Here is a 23,013-nt window from a genome sequence, read left to right as displayed (position 1 = left end):
GAAATATTATCCCAATAGTTTGGTCAGGAAAGCAATGCAATGTTAGGACCCCTTAGTGTTAACCTTACTTTTTGCGCATTTCACCATATCTTGGGAACTTTCTAGTGAATTTTTAGGTGAATTGAAAATTTTCTCAATGTTTTAATGTTCATTTAATTTAGAAGTTCCTTCATTCCCTACCACTATTGTAAGATGTTTACTTTTCACCTAACTTGTAAAATTAAAAAGTTTAGAATTCTTTACAAAATCACTCAGGCGAAGTGATTGCCTTTTATTTAAATCTTATTTAGAAGACATTTTTCTTAAAGTATTTCATTTAAAGTTTTTATCATTATAAGTTGAAATGAATGTCGCCCTGCTTTGCATAGTTCAAAAATTATTTCGAAGGAAACATAACTTAACATTAAACATTCAGGACGTACAATTGTAAATCAAACAATCACTACATTTATTTATTAAAAAACACTCTTATGAACTGATAATAAATTGATCTAAGTCCTAAATGTGAGTTCTATAATATATAATTTATTTAAACTCAGTATATACATCTGACCTCTGTTGTCGCCAATGGCTCAATTTTAAAATATAGTTTTTCTTTTACAAATTTTCGGATATTTTCATATGAAGGATAGTATTAAGTTTGAGAATTAAAATTTTTTTTTAAAAAAAGTTGTTCAAAATTATAATTATTATTAATACTTGACAACAGGAAGTTTTCAATTAAAGGTTGAAAATTTTTTTAACTATGTTATTTTTTAATTCTGTTATTTTTTTAATTATGTTCTTAATTACCTAATTCATATAACAGTATTTAGGAATCTATAAATTTATGCTACGTATGATCGTTGCAGAATAACCTGCATCCAATATATGTAAATAAAATATATTTTTAAAATTGTGCATTTTCTATTAATTGCATTTATTATTCTTATACTGAAAGAGTATCAAGGTATCTATGACCTTCATAATAAATGAAGTATTTACGGACTTTTATATATATTAAGGAATTGAGTCAATTTTTCACGAAGTTTAAGATCTCATCCCATTGAAAAAAAAGTTATTTAATAAATATTTTTTTACAATAAATGCATCTAGTAATAAAACAAACGCGATATAGGTCATTGAAGAAAAATCCCTTCATTTGTACATTTTTCCCTTCTTGAAATTATTTCACATATTTCTTTTTTCACTAGCGAATTTCCGATTACTTTAAAATTTTAAAAATATCGATTTTTTTTTATTTGCAAGAAATTTTTACTTTAAAGCGTGATAACATTTTTGAATACTCCAATTTTTTTTTCAAATAAATAATATGTCTTTGTTAATTTTTAAAAAAAATGTTCATAAAAAAGTTTTCATTATTCTTTTATCAAGATTGATTTAACAGAGAAAATCACTAAATTAAAACAGGTTATGTTTTCTTACAATAAAAGTTAAATAGAATTAATTTTTTAAAATAGCTTTCCAATAAAACATGGTATTAAAATGTTACGTTATTTTTTGTGATTGGTTCAATAAAAAATTATTTTTATTTCTTCACAAGCACAATTCTTGTAAAAAAAATTAAGTCTGTTATATCAAAAAACTAGATCGTTTTATAAAATATAAATTATTGCGCTTAATAAAATATAAATACAGTTTATTTGTAACGTGATCCTAAGAATAAAAAGGTTATTTTCTTTTTAAATTCTCTACTAAAATGAATTAATGAGTTATTTTTATTCATCATGGCTAGTCGAGGAGGAGAAAAAAAATATCGAATTTCACTGTTTAGGTTAATGTAATTTCGTTCTCCCACCACATTTACGAGTAATCCATCGCCAATTCCACTTGCAATCGCCTAGTTTATAATCTACGGTATGTTTTGTCAATTCGATACCCGGAAACGGTTTTGTCAAAGAGGAAGAAAGTTATTTCGTGACATTTGAGCCTTCATCTTTTATAATGCACAAGTATATGTAAGCAAGCAAAAATTGAAAACTGAAACAGGATCCCGATATATATATATATATATATATATATATATATATATATATATATATATATATATATATATATATATATATATATATATATATATATATATATATATATATATATATGTATATATATACATATATATATATATATATATATATATATATATATATATATATATATATATATATATATATATATATATATATATATATATATATAATGCCTAATATGAGCTTAAATGTGGCAATAGAAGGATGCGCGAATGATTCGTTAAACGGATTTAGTCATTTGTTCATAATGAAATTAGTTACTATGATCTCATTAGTTAGTTCATTAATCATAATTAGTTTTATTAGTCATCTATTATTTGCACTAAAAGTTGTATTAAGAACTGTTTTTTTATTTTGAAGGTGCTGGAGCGTCGTTCTGGAGCTGAGCCATTAGTTGCCGAACCCACTTCCAATATTAAGTTACACATAGGAGAGGATATTCGAGTAAGTTACAGTATTCAAAATGATCCTTTTTAATGTATAAATACACTGAGAAAAAAAAGTATGATCTAAACTGCCGAAATATGGTAAAATGTACCGAGTTTTCTGGCTCTGTAGTACCATTAAAAGGTATAAATTTTGTGACAGCGCTTTGATAAAGACATTTGGTAAAATAACATTATTGCAAACAAAATATAGCTTTTTTTAATGTTGATTGGTAGTAAATGTGGTGAAATTTGGTAATTTTATCAAAAGATTAGGTAATTTGAATTCGAAATTCAAAAAATCTGCACGATGCCTAAAATATATTTATATTGCCAAATTCATATGGCTGAAATTTGAAAATTACCAGAGGCTGTAACTCTGCTAGACAACTTTTTATATTGGTTGTTATTGTTAGCTATCTTAGCCAGTGGTGTCCAATTTCTTTCGGCTGGGGAACCCTTAATGAACAACCTTCTTTCTGCGGTACCCCGAATTCCTGAACAAAAATTATAAAGACAATGCATGTATTAACCAATAAAGAACTAACTTTATTTTGCAAAAAACTTTTTTTTCGTTTTATCTTTCATTGTTAATTTAGTTTTATATATATATATATATATATATATATATATATATATATATATATATATATATATATATATATATATATATATATATATATATATATATATATATATATATATATATATATATATATATATATATATATATATATGTATATATATATACACTGGTTATCATAAATTAAGGAAAAATCACAAAAATAGCGATAACTCTTTCAAAAGTAAGCCAAACCGTGCAAAATTTGCATATGTTGTCCACTAAGAGTAGCTGAGTAAAATTGCAATATGCAAATTAGTGGCGCTGCACTCGGCTTACGTCATCTGCCTGGAGCATAAAAGTCCAAGTTTGAGAGAAAGCACACAAATTTTACTGTGATTGCGACATTGAAAATCTGAGATAGCCAATTCGTAATAATGACCTCTAGGCATCATTTGCCTGAAGAACTACGATGGAGAGCCATCGGGAGACTAGAGGCAGGGCAGAGTCAATCAGAAGTGGCCAGATGGCTAAATGTGAGTCCATCTGTGGTTCATAGACTTTGGAGGCAATTTCAAACCACAGATTCGGCATCTAGGAGGTTCAGTCAAGGACGGCCAACTGTTACGACCAGTGCCGATGACCGATATTTGACATTAAGTGCACGCAGGAATAGAACCGCTACTCCGACACATCTTAGATCCTCTCTTGCTGCAGCCACCGGAAGGTTGGTGTCAACGTCAACTGTGCGCAGAAGGCTCCACGAAGGTGGTCTGTATGCGAGACGACCAGCCATTTGCGTGCCGCTCACATCACGCCATAGGAGAGACCGTTTGCAGTGGGCCCGACAACATGTCCACTGGACGTCAGATCAATGGAGGCCTGTTCTCTTTACGGATGAGTCCAGGTTTAGTCTAGAAAGTGACAGTAGACGTTATTTGATATGGAGAGAACCTGGGACCCGTTATCATCCATCAAACATCCGTGAAAGAGATGCATACGGAAGAGGCAGTGTCTGTGTTTGGGGAGGCATATCCTTAGGAGGGCGCACATACCTCCATGTCTTTCCAAGGGGAACCGTGAATGCTCAGGTTTATCGAGACAACATCCTTGATGCTTATGTGCGCCCATATGCCGGGGCAATTGGTGATTGCTTCCTGTTACAGGACGATAATGCAAGACCACACAGAGCTCGCATTGTTGATGATTATCTTCAACAGGAAACAATTACTCGCATGGAGTGGCCAGCTCGATCCCCGGACTTGAATCCTATCGAGCACGTTTGGGATGCTCTAGGGAGGCGTGTATCTGCCATCAATCCGCCCCCTCAGACCCTTGCCACGCTTGCAACTGCTTTACAAGAGCAATGGCTCTCACTTCCTATTGAACTGATAGACCGCATAATTGAAAGCATCACACATCGCTGTTTGTGCTGTATTGCTTCTAGAGGCAATCATATTCCATATTAAAGGTACTTTTTCTATTGCAAACCGATACTTCCAATTTGTTTATTTTATACATGTGCTAATTTCTATACTACTATTAATGTCTGATAATTTCTTTTTATGTTGTTTAATACCTTACTATGTGTTGTATATTGTGGGTAAGTTTCATAAAATTCCATGTGTAATTTCTTGAGTTATCTCGATTTTTGTGAATTTTCCTTAATTTATGATAACCAGTGTATATATATATATATATATATATATATATATATATATATATATATATATATATATATATATATATATATATATATATATATATATATATATATATATATATATATATATATATATATATATATATATATATATATATATATATATATATATATATATATTATTGATATTTGAATTCGCAGTCCTGAAACTAATCTAATTATGACTTTGCTTTTTGTGTCTAAATACTGACCTGAAAATGAATAAATTAAATGATGTTCGTTGGAATGAAAAAAAAAAAAAGAAATACCGATGACTTTGAAAGCAACAACTAAACATTAAAAAGAGATTTTAGGAAAAAATATATATTTAGTAACGGATTTAGCTTTTTCATTTTGATTTTAAAAGCATTATGGGAAATACTAATGGAATTTTTTATAAATGCATGCTATTAGAAATTTAATTAAAAAAGTATTGTTATTAGACATTGTTATTAACAAAATTATTCTTTTTTTTATTAACATTTAATTAATTTCACCGAAATATTAAATAAAGAATGGCTTATTAATTGGATCTAAATATAATAACAGATTTCAAACATATTTAAAAAATTTATTTGACTAAATAAAAGTCTCTCCGAGCTTCTCTAACTGTACCACGGAGCCCTAGGATTCTTTGGAACACTATTTATCTAAACATTTAAAAAAAATTTTTGTGGCATTTTTTGTTGCAATTGAAAAATAACATAACATATTTGTTTGTTCCTAAGACCTGAGGATTTGACTAACTGAATTTATAAATTAACATTTTTATTGAAGTTTTAAGCTAAATTTCCAGTCAAACGGAAAGTACTTAATTTAAAAGAATAAAATAAAAATAGCTATTAAGTATTCCCCCCCTCCTCGATTGTTAACCTTTTAACCTGAATATATATCCTTGCGCAAACCGTTTTGAAAGAGATTTGGTTGTGTTTCCCGTGCATTATTATCTTCATTTAGTAAGGCGTGGCACATAAAATATCCGGTATTTAAAAAAATGACAATAGTAAGCTTTCATTGAGAGATCAGACTGGAAACACAAAAAAGCATAAAAAATGATAATATATTGCTTTGAAAAAGAAGAAAAAAAAAAAAAAGATCTTGTAAACAAGGGGGTTATATGTGCGTGACACAACTCAGTAACTGCAACCGCAATTGCTTGTCCGAATCCTTTCTCTTTCTTTACTTACCAGATGGAAATAGAGCGAAGAGTTGACGAACAAAATGGCGTTAGGTAGACAAGGGAAGAAGTAGGACGTAATCGTCGTTTCAACATGGACGTTTACTAGCGATTTTCTTGTCATGCAAATAAAATGAGAATGATTTCATTCGTAAAATAAACAATAATAATTAGGCAAGAAGATTTTATTGAGTTTTTTTCTTCCCTATAGTGAAAAATCGTAAGAATTTCCTATATTGAAAGATCGTTGCTTTAGGCGCAAACTTAACGTTACATTCTGTTTTGCTAAGCAAAAAGTATAAGAATTAGAATGTTGAAATTACGAAGATTTGTAGAAAAACACGCAATGAAATAAATTATAAATTAAGATTCGGTTTTTAGTTCGAGAGTTATCTACTGCTAAATTTGTAGGAAAAAGTGACGTAGGATTGGACGAAGGAGTTTTGACTTGCTGAAACGATCCTTTTTGCTTATTAACTTAACCTGAGCTTAGTTTGGAATTCTAATTCATTTGAAAGTTATAGCAATTTTAAATGCTCTTTAAACAATTTTTTCTCATTTTTTTTGCTTGACTTTACAATTTGTTTGCTGCGAAAAATCAATAAGATTTCACTGAAAATTACGAATGGGAGTAGAAAAATTTGCAGGGCATTTAATGGAATTAAAAAAAATCAAATTCAATTGTTAGATCTAGAACTATCAACTATTAAACTTGTAGGAAAAGATACCATGCTAGTCAATCTACTGACCACTGAGATGCAACTTACTGAGTTGAAATTTGAAAGTTCCTTTTTTAATGACAAAGTTAACGTGAGTGTTTTATTCCTAAAATTTCAATTTGCTTGAAAGTTACAATAATTTTAAGGGCTTTTTTTCATGAATTTCTTTCGCTTTTTATGCCTTAAATAATGATTATTTATAGATTATTGATGAATAGTTTATCTCTCTCAAGAATTTCATTTTATAAGCTCGTGCTTGACTTGTATGAAAAGAAACAAAAATGAATCAATAAATAAAAATACTAAGAAAGAGATTAGATGTTGCATAAATAAACCGTAAAATTCATATCGAATTTTTTAAAGACATTAAAATCTCAAAACTGTTAAAAAAACAGCCTCGATTTGAACTGTCATAAAATATAATGTTATCGCTGTAATGTTATCACTGTAATATAATGTATTTATTGCTTTGCGTTATGTAACATATTCTATAGTCAGAAGTTTAAATTTTTTTTTCTAATTGATTATTTTTTAAATCCAAGTAATCGCTCATTTTGTTGCAATTAACATATTAACAAAATTTTTTTTACAAAAATTATAATAATTAACATGTTATAAACAAAATGATATTATTTTTATTTTATTTTATAACCGTCGTTGAACGGCAGATCCAATTTTAAGTTTACGACTACCAATGTTCAATTCCGTAGTCTTGGAATTTTGAATCCAATTTTCAACACAAGTACTAAGATAAATGTTTTTTTTTTTATGGAAATTACCCGCATTTGCCTTATATGGGGAGGAAAACCATGAAGACATCCTGCAGTTAGCTCGACGGCAAAGGGACTCTAACCCATGATCCGTCTACCACTGAGGATATTTTAAATCAAAACTGAGTTCGGTTCGAGCCGGATTCATAATCGCAGAATTCGTATCAGTCAGGCAGGCAATGCTGGGATTTGAACCCGGTTCACCTCATTGGGCGGCGAACACTCTATCCCTGACCTACCACAACTCGATCTTCTGTTTTACTAAATATTGTCTTTTAAGGAAAAAATAAGAAGATTTCTTCACGGGGGTTGGTTAACGGAACGAACTCAGGGCAGAACCTTCTTATTCAAATGCATTTTCATTAAATAGGAACTTTATCTTATTGTGATTGTGTATGTTAATTTCGATCCCCTTCAAATTGGACCTCTGCCCCTCCCACGTCCTAAACTAATGATTTTGGCTTTATATTATGTCGTACTAACTCTACTTTATTAAATCTTATGTGTATTATACCTAGGGTCTGAGCTAAGCATTCGCCACCTCGCCAAACGCGATAAAATCGTTAATTTGGCGAATGAAATTGTGTTTTGGTGAATGATTTTTCCACGAGAAAGAAATTAAAATTACGTCGAAATGAATATTTCTAAACAAATCAGTATTTTTTATTCGATTACAGAAATTTTCGGTAGACGTGCCTCATAACCAATTAGAATTAGGTCCAAATAATATAAGCCCTGAAACTAGTTAGCGTAAAATAGCTTTCTATAGGAAAAAATTATAATTATATAAAATTGTTAAGATTTGTATTTGGGGAAGACGTTTGAAAATTGACGAATACTTTTGATATTTGGCTAATTTACTGGCTAATAATTTTAAATCCTTAGGGCAGGCCCAGATATCTTACTATAATTACATATATTAGTGCTACCGAATACCACAATTGGTGTCAGGTACTTTACACCAAGTAGAATAAAAGAACATTTTTGGTGTTTCACTACATCGGGAGCTGTAGTGAATTTGATGAAACGCCAAAAACAAGGGTTACCTGTGGTTTGTTTTTCATAGCAAAGGTATTGGGGTGTAAAGTACTTGCCAACATTTTTGACGCTTACATGCATTAATATTTTGTACACTGTGCAATGCGCAATAAAATAAAATAAATGGACCATCATGAATAACTTTTGATCTAATGATCGGATCTTCACGTCCTAAGACTCAATCTTAATTGACTCGAGGGGGTGACCTCAAATATGCAAATTAATTAGTGCAGGCTATATTTTAAGTTACGAAATCAGACACAAAAACGTACTTTCTCTGAATAAACATACCTTTTCTCCACGGATTTGGATTTCTGACCTCCAAAATATAGGGGGTAGCCGCAATTTGGAAAATAGGGTCCCAATAATTTGGTCAAGATAGCTCTCCAAAATTTGAACCCTCAATGCTAATTTTGCTTTTTACGTATTTCGACACATTTCAGGAAATTTAAAAGCTGATTGAAATTTTTTTTTGCACACAATTATAAAAATCATTTATTCAAAGATAATTCGATGCATAAAATAACTTTTAGTAAATATTTGTTATTTTATTTAATATTGGTGGAATTGTGAGGTATACGATTTCTTAAATAATTTTAAAGAATGTAATTTTACATGGCAAAATAAAAGCTTTGAATGAAATTGGTCAAATAGCTCCTGCGAAATCGAATTTTTAAAATACGATTTTTCGGAAATTCGCTTCCTCGAGAACTATTGAACTAATTTCACTCAAATTTTGTATTTTGAAAGGTAAAATTAAGTGTTTAAAAAATAATAAATACACTTTATAATTCAAAATTTTTTCGACTAATATTAAATAAAATATTAAAAAATATTAAATATTTACTGAAAATTATTTTTTGCGTGGAATTATCCTTGGATAAATGAATTTTAGAATTGTGCGTGAAAGGTTTTCTGTTAGCCTTTAAATTTTTTGAGAGATAATGACGAAATACGAAAAAAGCAAAATTAACATTAAGGGGTTCAAATTTTGGAGCGCTATCCTGACCGAACTATTGGGACCAAATTTTTAAAATTGTGACTACCCCTGTAATTTGAGGGTTAGAAATCTGAATCCGTTGAAAAAAATGCATGTTTATTCAGAAAAAGTACGTTTTTGTGTCTGATTTCGTAACTTAAAATATCGTCTGCATTAATTAATTGCCATATTTGAGATCACCGCCTTGAACCATTAAGAATGGGCCCTAGAACGCAAAGATCTGATAGTTAGATTAAAAGCTATTCAGGCTGTTTTGTTTCTTATTTTACGCACTGTACAAAAGTCATAACATCAGTTTGAAACCTCCTGTAACAGTTTAATCCAGAGCTAATATTAAAAATATTACACATATTTATCTTTCGAGAATACATTTTTTCAGGGAGGCATGGATCTTTCAGATGAAGTTCAAAATTTGTCCTCTTAAATATTAAAAATATTACACATTTTATCTTTCGAGAATACATTTTTTTTAGGGAGGCATGGATCTTTCAGATGAAGTTCAAAATTTGTCCTCTTAAATATTAAAAATATTACACATTTTATCTTTCGAGAATACATTTTTTCAGGGAGGCATGGATCTTTCAGATGAAGTTCAAAATTTGTCCTCTTAAATATTTCACAAGTCTATGATCACGTGTCCACTTTATAATACAAAATAGCTTCTAGATATTTATTTTCTTTTTTCAGAAAGTCAAGAACAAAAAACATCTGAATTGCTTGGTTGAAAGAGAAGAACGTATTCTAAACGCTATTCCCGAAGTAAGTTGGTGATAATGTATAGAAAGACGAAAATCGTTATTTTTTTCCTCTAATTTTTTATAGGGATATTTCGCAATTTTAAGTTAGCTTCTGTTACGCCCCCGCAGGTAAAATTTCAAATAATTGCGCATGCGTCGCTCTGGGGAAATGCGCATGCGCCCGTTAAAAGATATCAGACTAGCATAAGTGGAAATAAAAGATTTTCCGTAAAAAGATTCCGTAAGTTAAAAACGCTAGCCCAGTTAAATATAATTTTAACTTTGACCACAAAATCAAAACGAACATTTACAATGGACGTAGACTATCTCTTTAATGCTTTGGGATACGATTCAAGATGATTTACTCTATGAAAAACAGCAGATCTGTGAGCAGGAAAATTTTGTAGATTACAGAATTTGATGAATTCAGCGATAAGGAATGCAGCTTATTATTATTAACATTTAAAGAAATATATTATTGAACTTCTATTGATTATTTAACTTCTGTTAACTAAATTGTATAGTTAAAATAAATATAATTTATAATTTTGAAAAAGCGAAAATTTATTTAGTTTTTTATGGAACTAGTGCAATTAGACAAACATAATATTAAATAAAAACCAATAAAATTATTTACTTATGGAATAAACGAATATTTGTAAGATTACGCAATTCATTTCTAAATTTCATCCATATATTTCTACCAATTCGCATTCCCTGTCTACATTATTGTTAAAAAATACTTCATAAGTTAGACATTATATTAACTATGAGTTTTCGATGAACTTGTTAAATAATTCCACGCTAGTCCTTTTCTCCTCTATATTATTCTTTTATTTCTCTGTTATTCTAATGAGTTTATTCATTTGGAATGATTGTTTACAGGCGGATGCACACCTCGAAGTGAAAGGAGAACAGACACACATAAGCTGCAGCACTAATCCAGGTAAAATTCACAACATTTTAATTTTAGAATGAACAACGGGTATTAAATTTTTTTTCACTGAATTATAAAATTGCAAGCACCACCAACGATTTTTTGAGTGTTCAAAATAAAGTTAAATTTTTTTTACTATACAACAAGCTATAAGACTTAGAAATTTGAAACTATCATGTTATGTAGAAAAAATGCACAAAAAATACGATGAAATAAAAAAAAAATAACGTTCGAAAATTAGAAATAGTACGGGTGGCAGAAATGCAACTACAGATTTGAAATTTGAAGTGATGAGAAGACCCTTATGGTTTCTGGACTTTTTTTCGAACTTTTTTTAAAGTTTTTAATTGTTTAAAAGTTTTTTCAGTTAAGAGTGCTTTAAACTGTACTGCATTGTAAGAAATTCTAGATCAAAGTACCGTAAATAGTACTAGCATCCTGTGTGCAATTATCTATTAAATAATAATCTAGAAAGTTTTAAAAAATTTTTTTTATCACAATTTATTTTTTAAAAAATGAAGAAAAACCTATATTTAATAAAAAGCATTTTAAATAATCCCTTTCCTAACAAACAAAGAAAAAAGTTCGTCCCACTCAAAAATCAAATTTCTTTACCTCGATAACGACTCTTTCTACAAATTTTTTTTTATTTAAAATAAAAAATAATATGTCTTACATTAAAAAAAAACATTTCAAATAAACCTTTCTCTTAAAAAAGAAATACGCAATACTAAAAGTATCTTTCAATAATGATTTCTCCCGTTTAGGTACCTATTTTCCAGGGGGGAAATTTTTTTCCAGGACCTTTTTTATCGTTTACCCTTCAATTACGAATTAAATTAAGATGTTTGGTTTTCGGATCATTTCAATTCATTTCAGGAAATACGCAATCACTAATCCGTTCATTTTTCATGCTACATTTTTTTACAGTGGTCAATTCTTTTTACAACAGTATTTGAAATATTTATTCATAAAAATTTTTTTTTTCAGGAAAAAGGAGCCGTCGATCTCCGAAATGTGAATGCCATTGTGCTTGCTGATAATGATGCCGCTTCAATCTCTCTCTCCATTTAATGTTTTCTTCCCATATTTTATATCCTTAATAAACTTATAAACATTTATTTTAAAGTTTATTTTTTTATTCATACCAAGTATCCCAAAAAGAGAAAAAACGCATTTAAAGAAAAACAGAAACGTGTGACTTGTTCTTTTTATTTTAGTGTTTATTTTCACATTTCCTGTTAATTTGCGCTTCTAACCTGTATTTTGAAAAGTCCGTTCTCGTACTAGTGCGCCTCTTCCTCTCCCAGAAAGTTTTCTTAAAAAAGTTTTGTCGTTTAATCCTCTCCCCTTCAATGTTTTAAATTTTAAAAAAAGCCAATGATTATTTCTGAGTAAAGTTCAAATCTAACTTTTGAAATTGTAAGTAAAATATGCTTACTACTTAGATATAGCAAAAAGTAAAGTAAAGCATAATATTAAAAATAGAGTAAAAAGTAAAGTAAAATGTAAAATATAAAGCAAAGAGTAAAGCGTAAAGTATAAAGTAAAGCATAATATGTAAAGTAAAGCATAAAGTAAAAAGAAAAAGTAAAGTAAAGCATGAAGTATCGCGTATTATAAAAAATATAGTAAATTAAAAAGGAAAAATGTAAAGTAAAGCAAATTAAAAAGCAAAATATAAAGAAAAGTAAATTTTAAAGTAAAGCAAAATAAAAAGTAAAATATAAAGTAAAACGAAAAGTATAAAGTAAGTGTACAGCAAAGTAATGAGCAAAATATAAAGTAGAGAGTATATTTTAAAGTAAAACGTGAAGTATAATGTAAACGTACAGTAAATTAAAGCGTAAAATATAAACTAAAGTAAATTACAATTAAAGCAAAGTAAAAATTAAAATATAAAGTAAAATGTAAAGTATAAAGTAAGTGTATAGTAAAGTAAAGCGAAAATATAAAGTAAAGAGTAAATTTAAAGTAAAACGTAAAGTAAAAAGCAAAGTAAATAGTAAAGAAAAAATCAAAGTAAAAAGAAAAGTAGAGCTTAAAATATGAGTTAAAGTAAAACGTGAGGTAAAAAATTTAATGAAGCCTTAAGTATAAAGTAAAAAGTAAACCATAAAATATGAAGTAAAGCAAGATAGGTTTAAATAAACCAAAATATTTCTAAGCCACTGAATGAAAATTAGCTTTATTCTGTCATTTGCAATTTGACATTGTCATAAAAAGGACATAAGTCATTATAAAATTTTTGATATTGTTAATTTTGAACATTTTATCAGACGGTTGATTGGAATGTTTGTTCTCATTCACTTTCTCTGATGATGTATTCCCATATATTCTGAGATTCTTTTGATATGTGTTTCATACAGTCCTCATCAACATCAGCTCCTTCCATTCTTTTCATTACGGCCTCTTTTATTTCTTCCATACAATTCTAAAATGTAAAAAAAAAATTTCATTTTTGAAGAAAAAAAACTAAGCCATAATTAAAATTTTTAGCCATTTTTTCATAGTGTTCGGAATTATCTTATTTTACTTTAAAGAATTTTTTTGGGAAATATCTAACCAATTTCTTAATTGTTGTAGCAGACTAATAAGACAAGAGATGCAATTGTTCTTGTTTTTAAGTGACGCCATCTATGGCCAAGAATTCGACTTCTGTCGCATCCATACGTCACACCCGTTTATAGGGCGGACCTTTTCATACATCCATTCCCTCATCCACAGATCGTTATTTTGACCTGAACCAGATACCGTACTTAAAGGAAAAGAAGTACAATTTTTCTTTGGAACTAATTCCAACCAAAATTTCGGACAATGATTGTCATGTTCAAACTTACTAGAGCTTCTTTCATTTGTCCTTCATCCAGGTTTTCCATATGTTCCCTCAGTTCTTTCTGAAAGACATAAAAAGAATACTTGAATGAGTGTGCTCTATCCGTTGGTCAATTATTATCAAGATTATTATTATCAAGAAGAATTATTATTAAGATCCAACATTTAGTATAATTTAATCAATTATAAAATATTTTATGAATTTCTTTTCTGTTTGTACGCTTTTAAAAAGCTATTATCTATGTAAAAATGTAACTAATTTTCCCATCGTTTTCGCTCAGTTTTTGATTAAAACGAAAAATTATGAGAAAGGTAGGAAATTCGATTCAAGCATTCTTTTGGGCAGTTTTATGTCATATAAATATCTTATCATTTAAGTTCAGTGGATTTCGCTTCATGTTCAAAATGGGAAGAAATGCTCTCTAGAAATATTCTACAGTATTAAAAGGATGCTATAAATTAAAATTTATAATTTTCTAATCTGTTATTACCTAAGTTTCTGTGTTCAAATATATCCATGATTATTTATTAGTATCAAATAAATGAATAAGTGTTGAACTGAGTTAAATGGCAGTGAAATTGTTAATTGAAGAGCTTACTAGGAGAACTGGTTTTGAGCAAAATTTATTGAATTTTTAGAAAATAAACTAATGTAAGGAAAGATCAGGATATTGCTAACATATTTTTTTCATTGTAAATTGAACTTATAAGATTGAAAGATATTCAGTCATTAGTTGTTTGAAATTTCTGCAAATATATAGAAAAGAAAGTTATGTCTATTTTTTTCTTCTTACCATTTTTTGCTTTCGGTCTTCATCATTTTCTCTGAATGCATCAAGCTATGAGAGATATAAGACATAGAGTATTTACACTTAAGTAGGAATTAAATTTTACAATATATATATATATATATATATATATATATATATATATATATATATATATATATATATATATATATATATATATATATATATATATATATATATATATATATATATATATATATATATATATATATATATATATATATATATATATATATATATATATATATATATATATATATATATTCTTCATCAAATAATTTGTAGGCTTACAAACAATCATATTATATTCATTTAAGTTCTGGTAAACCAACAATTTCACAGATTATACAATTATGTTCAGGAATATAGAAGAAACTGTGCCGATTATCTAATGAAGGCCAATACAAAGAAATCTTCTTTAATTATAAAATGCACTTCTTTAATTATGAAGTTCAGGTTGACAAATGACACTTATTTTTCTGTGAAGTTCAATCTTACAATAAAATGTATACTCACTATTCAGTGAAGTTCAGGAATACACAAAACAAATTACTGTGGTGATTATGTAATACAATTACCTAATTTAGGTCAATGAGTTTTATATTTTATTTTATAACCTTCGTTGAACAGCCGACCCAATTTTATGGGTTTACGACTACTAATGTTCAACACCGTAGCCCTGTAATTTTGAACTCAATCCAGAAGACAAAGGAACTCCTAGTTCAAGTATCGGGGGAAATTTATCTTCGAGGAGGACTTTTTGATGGAGCTAACCAGCATTTACGTTACATGGAAAGGAAGACCACGAGAAACTCCCACGATTAGCCTGACGGCAAGGGGACTCAAACCCATGATTCGTCTACCACTGAGGATATTTCACGTCAGCGCTGTGATCGGCAGGTCAATGATTTTATTTTATTTTATAACCGTCGTTGAACAGCAGACCCAATTTTTTGAGTTCACGACTACTAATGTTCAACTCCGTAGCCTTGTAATTTTGAATCTAATCCAGAAGACAAGGGAACTCCTGGATCGAATATTGGGAGAAATTTGCCTTCGTGGAGGATTTTTTGAGGGAGCTTTTTGAACCCACCAGGGTTAGCCTGATGGCAAGGGGACTCTGACCCATGATCCGTCTACCACTGAGGATATTTCACGTCAGCACTGTGGTTCGGTGCAAGCCGGATGCGGAATTCGTATCGACTGGGATTCGAACCCGGTTCGCCTCAACAGGTCAATGACTGCAAAGAAATCTGCTTTAATTATAAAGTAAAGTTCAGGTTTACAAGAGAAAATTAGAAAATTGTACTCAATATTCAATGGAGTTCACCAAGTTTACAATAAAGTCCATTTATTATTCAGTGAATGTCATGTTTGCGAAGGGATGTTGATTTATCTAGATATCAAATAAAGTCTACTAAAAAAAAATACTCTAGATCTTCAGAGAAATTCAGGCTGACCCAAAATTGCACTTTTTATTAAATAAAGTACAGGAATACAAAAAAACTATGCCTATTATTAATTAAAGGCCAGTGATAACAAAGATATTAGTTTTAATTCTAATGGGAAGTTTCAGTTTATGAAGGTAAACTGTACTCATTATTCAATGAAGTGCAGATTCATAATAAACTACTCATTACTTTATACAGGAAATTTCAGGTTAACAAAGAAGTCTTGCTAGATATCTAGAGAAGTTCACGAAAAAGACTACACTAGTTCAGTGAAGTTGAGTACAAAATTGTAATCCATACTCAAATAAAGTACTAGGTTTACAAAATAAAACTACATGAAATAGGAAGTTAAGTTCATGTTTACAAAAAAGTATTGCTTGGTTTATTAACGAGCAAGTTTACGGAGACTGCTGTACGAATATAAAGAAGTTCATATTTGATGAAAAAATAACAAACTTAATTATTATTAATTTGAGCTTTTAAACCTTAAAACAAAATATTACAAAACCCGATCTTTTAAAAATATATACTTTTAATGAAGTAGTAAATTAGAAATTTTAGAGGAAAAAAAAACGTAAGCATTACTTTCTTTTCTGCTTCGAGATTCTCTGTTAAATATCAGCTAAGTTATTCTAAAGATATTCAGTTATATTCATTTGTTATAATTCAACTAGAGTTATTTGGCTTTATTCAAATAATATTTCAGATTATCCTAATGATATTAAATATGCATCAAAAAAGTATTTAACAAAGTTATGCGACGTGTAAAAAGGAAAATTTCTTTCGAATGACTTTTGCATAATTCATTTGCATACAGAATAGTAAGTAAGAAAAAAAATATCCTGCGTCAATCAGAAAAACAATTGAGAGTATTTTGTAATTAAAGTTTTGTTCAATGAAAACTATTTAAATATATGTGCATCGTGTTAAACTACTAACACAAGTTTGTAATTAAAAAAATCATGAATAATCCTCAAGGCTAGACCGACAGCAATGAAATTGTATAATTAAAAGTCTAATACCCGAAAGTTCTATCGACTTGGTCTGAGTTGGTTTCAATATAGGAGGGTAATAAAAATACCGGAATATAAAGAAACGGAAACTTTTGAGATAAAATAGTTTTTGAATTATTATAAAGTTACTGATAAATTTAGATGCATAATTAGGAAACCTTTTTTTTCTTAATTTTTCTGTCCCCACCTTAATTTTCTTGTTTTAAATATTTTGAATCTTACAACTATAATATCAAAATATACTCGAAAATTTGCTTTTTTAAAAATTATGTAATATTTTAGAAATAAAATGTGTTAAAATTAACATTAAAATATTTCTAAAATCAAATTTTTTTAACTTTTTTTGTTAAAAATTGTATTAAAAAAATGCTGCACTTAAGAGTAATTATCTTAAATAATACACTCCCTTGCTACTTTTATACTTTTTCTATATAATTGAAGCAACTTTAATTTTTTTCGTTAAAAATCAAAATGCAAAAAAAAAAAAAAAAAAAAAAAAAAAAAAACTTGTTACATTAAAACTTTTTTTCCTTTTGTTGTTAAACTATTAAAACGTGTGAATAAATAAACAAGTTTTGAATAAATATAATATTTGGGCCTTTTTAATTATTGAAAGAGTAATGAGTTTTTTGCAAAAGTAAAAAGATGACAGTGGGAACCATTGACTTTAAAAGGTAAAAACCTTAATGGGAGTTTTCTTCAATCAATTCCTTTAATTTTGTATGTGTTATTCTTACAGCAATTGAATGAGTTGAATGAAATTTTTTTTATAAATAAAAATAATACTAAAAATAATACGAATAGTGAAAAATTTTTATACATAAAAATGTAGCAATATCATCAAAACGTTGCAAAATTTAAACCACTTTTGAAGTTGTTTTATCATCAGAAATGATACAACATCATTACATACTAAAAATTTTCAAAATTTTTTTAAATAAAAATTGTGAAAACAAGTTTATGAACTTAAAATCTATTTTAAAATTTCTGGTGAACAAAAATGGTGCAATATCACAGCAACTTTATAAATTCAAAATCACAAGTAAAAATTTCATGAAAAAAAAACGATGCTACCTTATGAAATTTAAAACCACTTTTACATCAAAATAATTATTTTGAAAAAAAATTCTACTTACACCACATTTTTTGATACATTCGGGAGCTGCATCTTCATCCATCATAGCTGCATAAATATTAATAAGGTAATAAATCAATATAAAAATTTTATAACTACATTTCTTACTTGGATCATAAAAGTAAAATAAATTATAAATTTATCACATCTAGAACAAAACACGAAGTTTACATCAGTTTTGAAAGACGTGATGGGAATATTGGTGGTGAAATTTTGTTATCATGAACACTGAAGAGCCTTACCATTATCCGTTTTATGTCTGACAAAATTATTATATTATTTTTACCTTCCTATTCCGCTTGAATTTTTTTTTTATTTCAGTTATATATCATATCATAAGTCAGGGATGGGCAAACTACGGCCCTCGGGCCAACTGTGGCCCGCCGGAAGGTTTTATCCGGCCCGCGGATAGAATTTTAACTTGCCGATCCGTGACGAATATAAACAATATACATTCATTTTCTTATCTACTTTGTTTAAAGCTGTTTTTGTTCTTTCTTTTTTAACAAAGATGACTATTTTTTTTTCTCTATTTACAAAACATAAATTGAGGGAAATAGGCAGCTTCAATTGGTAAAATGTTGAAAGCAAAAGTTCTTTATAGAATAGCCGTAGATTGGCGCCATCTGAAGCAGTTGTTTCTAAATATGCCAAAGTTAGAGTTTTATGAATCACTACCAAAAACTAGTTTCCCAAATTTAATATTTCATGCCTAGAAAATCAGTGCTATGCTTGCTTCATCTTATATATGTGAACAAGTGTTTTCAACTATAAACCTTTGAAAAAATCAGCCTTGAGCATAAAAATAAGTGCATCTCACTTGGAACCTCATTATAAAGAACTTTTAAAAATGATATCGCAATTTCATTCATCTCATTAAATATCTAAATTAAAACTTTCATATCATTTTTTTATTTCAGAAGTTTTTACTTGGCCCATCAAACTTTTTTCTTCGTTTTTTTGCCCTTGACCAAAAAAGTTTGCCCATCCCTGTCATAAGTAGTAAGTTTGTTAAATCAATATCTATCTATTCATCTATATATATATATATATATATATATATATATATATATATATATTATATTATATTATATTATATTATATTATATTATATATATATATGTATATATATATACAATAAATCCTATTCGACTGTGAAATTACAATTAATTTCGCTTCTAGCAATCAAGAAGGGAAGAACCAAGAAATCCAGGAATCAAGAAAATTTAAGTACTCTAGAAAGACAGAAAATCCTCATAAATTTCGTGTCTATCAATTATATATAAATATATATAAAAATTCGAATGATGGTGCCGCTGAATTCTATAAAATCGTTGCGAAAGTGCGTTGCTTATACCTGCCAATCAGAAATGAGAACGATAATTAATCAGAAATTATTGTTTCTTTAATGAACTTTTTCAAATGCGAGCTATAAATATCTGTATAACACGAAAACAGAAGGGTGTATAATACAGTTATTCATTGTATTGTCGGTGCATTTTTCTCAGGCTGAAAATCGTTTGGTCGGATCCAGTTTTCCCTCATTTTTATATATTTTTGGGAGTCATTAGGGTAAAAATAATAAAAGTCATGAAGATATCTTTCCCTATAAAATATTTTTCTGTCCCTAATTTATACTTGTAATATTTAATTTTCTTAATTTACTCTTACGTGTTTGATTTTGATTGTTTTCTAAATTAAGAGTTAACAACTCAAAGCTTTGAGTGTAGTTCAATAATACTACTTAAATGCGCTTATTGGCAGTATCTCTCTGGATATCACTTCATCCAGTCATACTCATCTAAAGTATTCATAAAATATATCTGAATCCAGTCATACTCATCTAAAGTATTCATAAAATATATCTGAATCCAGTCGTACTCATCTAAAGTATTTATAAAATATATCTGAATCCAGTCGTACTCATCTAAAGTATTCATAAAATTTATCTGAATCCAGTCATACTCATCTAAAGTATTCATAAAATATATCTGAATCCAGTCGTACTCATCTAAAGTATTTATAAAATTTATCTGAATCCAGTCGTACTCATCTAAAGTATTCAAAAAATTTATCTGAATCCAGTCGTACTCATCTAAAGTAGTTATAAAATTTATCTGAATACTGTCGTACTCATCGAAAGTATTCATAAAATTTATCTGACTTCTTAAATTTTCTTTTTTTAACTATATTTCTAACAGAAAATAACTTAACACAATGCATTAACTTTCACAATTTTTATGTTGTTATTCGAATCGTAATAAGAACTCGAACTTCGTTGCCATTCTAAAAAAAAGTAAATACAAGCATTAGAAAATAAAGAATTTATACAATTATTAATGACGACAGACATATACTTGTTTAAATCAGAGTCTAAACTCTTTAATTGCTTTACAACTGTTATTTTTTTTAATGCAAATTACTTTGCTGTGCTATTTTAAATTTCCATTAACGAGAATTCATTTAAAATTTAAAATATTCTACCTGCTTCATGCACAATGTGATGCATGTGCAAATATGTATCAGCCCGTTTGATAAGTGAAAATGTTAAATTACGATTGTGCGCCCACTAAATTTATTATGACTCAATAGCTTTAATTTTAAAAGTTATTTTAAAAAGTGATTGATAAGCAAAAATACTTATGTTCACTAATAGATGTTATAGAATCATCGGGGAAAAGTTTGGACGTGGGAAGTGGGGGTGAATAATTCCACTTTAAGTGAAAAATTCCAACATTCGTAGAAACAACTATTTTATGCCAATAAATAACAGTCATTGTGAAACAATTATCGGGATTGGTGAACCCCCTAGCATGACGATAAAATGATGATGAGTTGTGCTAATATAGATCAAGAAACGATTGAAATGCTGATTGTTATGATGCATGGAACTCCAGCTGAGACTAGAGTACTCATCTCCGTGGTTTCCAATTTCTATGTGGCTTGGGGACCTTACTCAATCCTCTTTTTTTCTTTGAACCCCTATATTTTATGAATGAAGTTCATTACCGATTGTGAACACATTAAGTAACAGGAGATCCCCATTTATTTGAAAAATTTTATTTTTATTATTGGTGTGGAAAAGGAAATGTTTTCGTCATTTTATGAATTGCTAGTCTTAAAATTAGGTTTTACGTCAGGCTGTTGAATGTACAGGTCTGGAGCGGGATCTAGTCTAGTTTTGAATTTGGTTGTGGCGTATACACAAACTAAAAATAAATGCTCTAGAATATAGGTTTACTTAAAATTCGTTTCATCTTCTGGATGAAAAGGGAGAAGCGCACAGGAAAAAGTGGAGGTGTTTTCAGGCGCCATATGTAATAGCATAACAATGTATTTCATAAAAAAACTTCGGTATTAATTTCCATGTTAGAGATTCATAAGGAGAAAATCCAACTTTCGTTTTTCCGAGAAAAAGGGAAAACCGTATAGGTAAAAGTAGGTGTGTTTTCGGGTGTCATATATAATAACATAACAATACATTTTATAAAAAAAAAACTTCCATATTAATTTCCATGTTAGAGATTTATTAGGGAAAATTCCAATTTATTTAATATTATAAGTTAGAGTTAATCATTTAATGTAGTTGCCCTCGTAATTTATTTTTATAATTACTGAAATGAGACTGAACTGTCATCAAAAGTTTCTTATAAAGAGTTTATGATTAATTTACTTGTATTTTCCAAAACGTTTATCGAAAAAATTTAAAACTTTTGCCTTTTAACTTTTAACAATCCAACGTCAGATGACTCGTTTTACTTTAACCTTTACAAAGTACGAATGCGTTAGCCTCATAAAGAAATAATTATAAAAATTAATAAATTTACCCACTCGTTCTATTATTCACTTACCATGCACTTCCATTCTCAGTTGATCCATGGTTCCTTCGCATTCCTCTTTTATTTCACAAGATGCATAGTGAACGCACATCAGAGCAAACAGAAACAGCAGAGAGTACGACTTCATTTTTTGCTTCGATTATAGTTTATCCTAGACTAAGAAACAAATTACTTTATATATACATAGGCTTTATTCAAGTTAACCTTTCATGTAATTTTTCTTTTTGTCCATATGTTTATTTAGTCCCCATGAGGCAAACGCGTGTGAAAGTATAAACAATAATGCTTTGCAGGCTTACAAGGTTCTTATTTGCCTAAGCACAACATTTGCTTAGGAATTTTTTTAAATAAAATAAATGCTTCAATCCTTTCTTTTGTGTTCATTATATACATATTTTTATAAGCAAACTGTTGTAGAACGAAACTGAGAATAATAATTTTTATGTTTTGGAAGTAAACAAAGTTCGATTTGCGTGCAGATTAGGCGACCTTTCGAATATGTGACATTAATAAAAGGTGCAATGAAAGGATAAAAAGGTCTTTTTCTATAGAACGGGAAAAGATGAAAATTAAATAAACAAAAATGGATACTTTTAAATGTGTATCACGTTTCATTACGGAAGTGTGATCGACAGGAAATTTTTAATAATTTTAAATTTTGTCATCTAAAATATTGGGTAAAAAATTATTTCGGTTATTTAATGTTGAATAAAATTCAGTTTATTTTCAATACAAAAAATGTTATCTAATCTGACAAATACCTTCTGTTCTGTTCCATGATTTTTCTGGTAAATTCATGATCCAGTGCTCGTAGAATTTCTGGTCGATATCACC

General features: G+C 28.7%; 2 protein-coding genes across 2 annotated transcripts in view; one reads left to right on the top strand and one right to left on the bottom strand.

The window, feature by feature from the left end:
- Positions 1-12,790, top strand: part of LOC122270129 (uncharacterized) — a 28,474-nt gene extending 15,684 nt beyond the window's left edge. The window contains exons 3-6 of the mRNA XM_071186132.2: positions 2,391-2,474; positions 10,111-10,182; positions 11,046-11,106; positions 12,088-12,790. Of these exons, the coding sequence (XP_071042233.2) occupies positions 2,391-2,474; positions 10,111-10,182; positions 11,046-11,106; positions 12,088-12,137 (267 nt within the window). The 3' untranslated portion in view covers positions 12,138-12,790. The remainder of the gene's footprint in view (positions 1-2,390; positions 2,475-10,110; positions 10,183-11,045; positions 11,107-12,087) is intronic.
- A 479-nt stretch (positions 12,791-13,269) lies between these two features.
- Positions 13,270-22,359, bottom strand: LOC107445301 (uncharacterized). The gene is made up of 5 exons (XM_043046373.3): positions 22,192-22,359; positions 18,342-18,388; positions 14,727-14,771; positions 13,938-13,994; positions 13,270-13,531 (listed from the first exon to the last, which is right to left on the bottom strand). Exons 1-5 carry the CDS (start codon positions 22,304-22,306, stop codon positions 13,400-13,402), a joined length of 396 nt encoding a protein of 131 aa, XP_042902307.2. The 5' UTR covers positions 22,307-22,359; the 3' UTR covers positions 13,270-13,399.
- Positions 22,360-23,013: the final 654 nt, after the last annotated feature.

This window comes from Parasteatoda tepidariorum, chromosome 9, assembly GCF_982258835.1.
Source record: "Parasteatoda tepidariorum strain Cologne lab strain chromosome 9, Ptep-v5.0, whole genome shotgun sequence".
NCBI classification, from domain to species: Eukaryota; Metazoa; Arthropoda; class Arachnida; order Araneae; family Theridiidae; genus Parasteatoda; species Parasteatoda tepidariorum.
Note: the sequence above shows the minus strand (reverse complement) of the source record. Positions and strands in the feature narration are given on the sequence as shown.

Excerpts from the sequence above, each read along its gene's own strand:
- LOC107445301 (XM_043046373.3), bottom strand. The coding sequence starts at position 22,306 with ATGAAGTCGTACTCTCTGCTGTTTCTGTTTGCTCTGATGTGCGTTCAC. Across the intron at positions 13,995-14,726 it reads AAGACCGAAAGCAAAAAATG|AAAGAACTGAGGGAACATAT; the intron begins GTAAGAAGAAAA and ends TATGTCTTTCAG. Across the intron at positions 13,532-13,937 it reads GACAAATGAAAGAAGCTCTA|AATTGTATGGAAGAAATAAA; the intron begins GTAAGTTTGAAC and ends TTTACATTTTAG.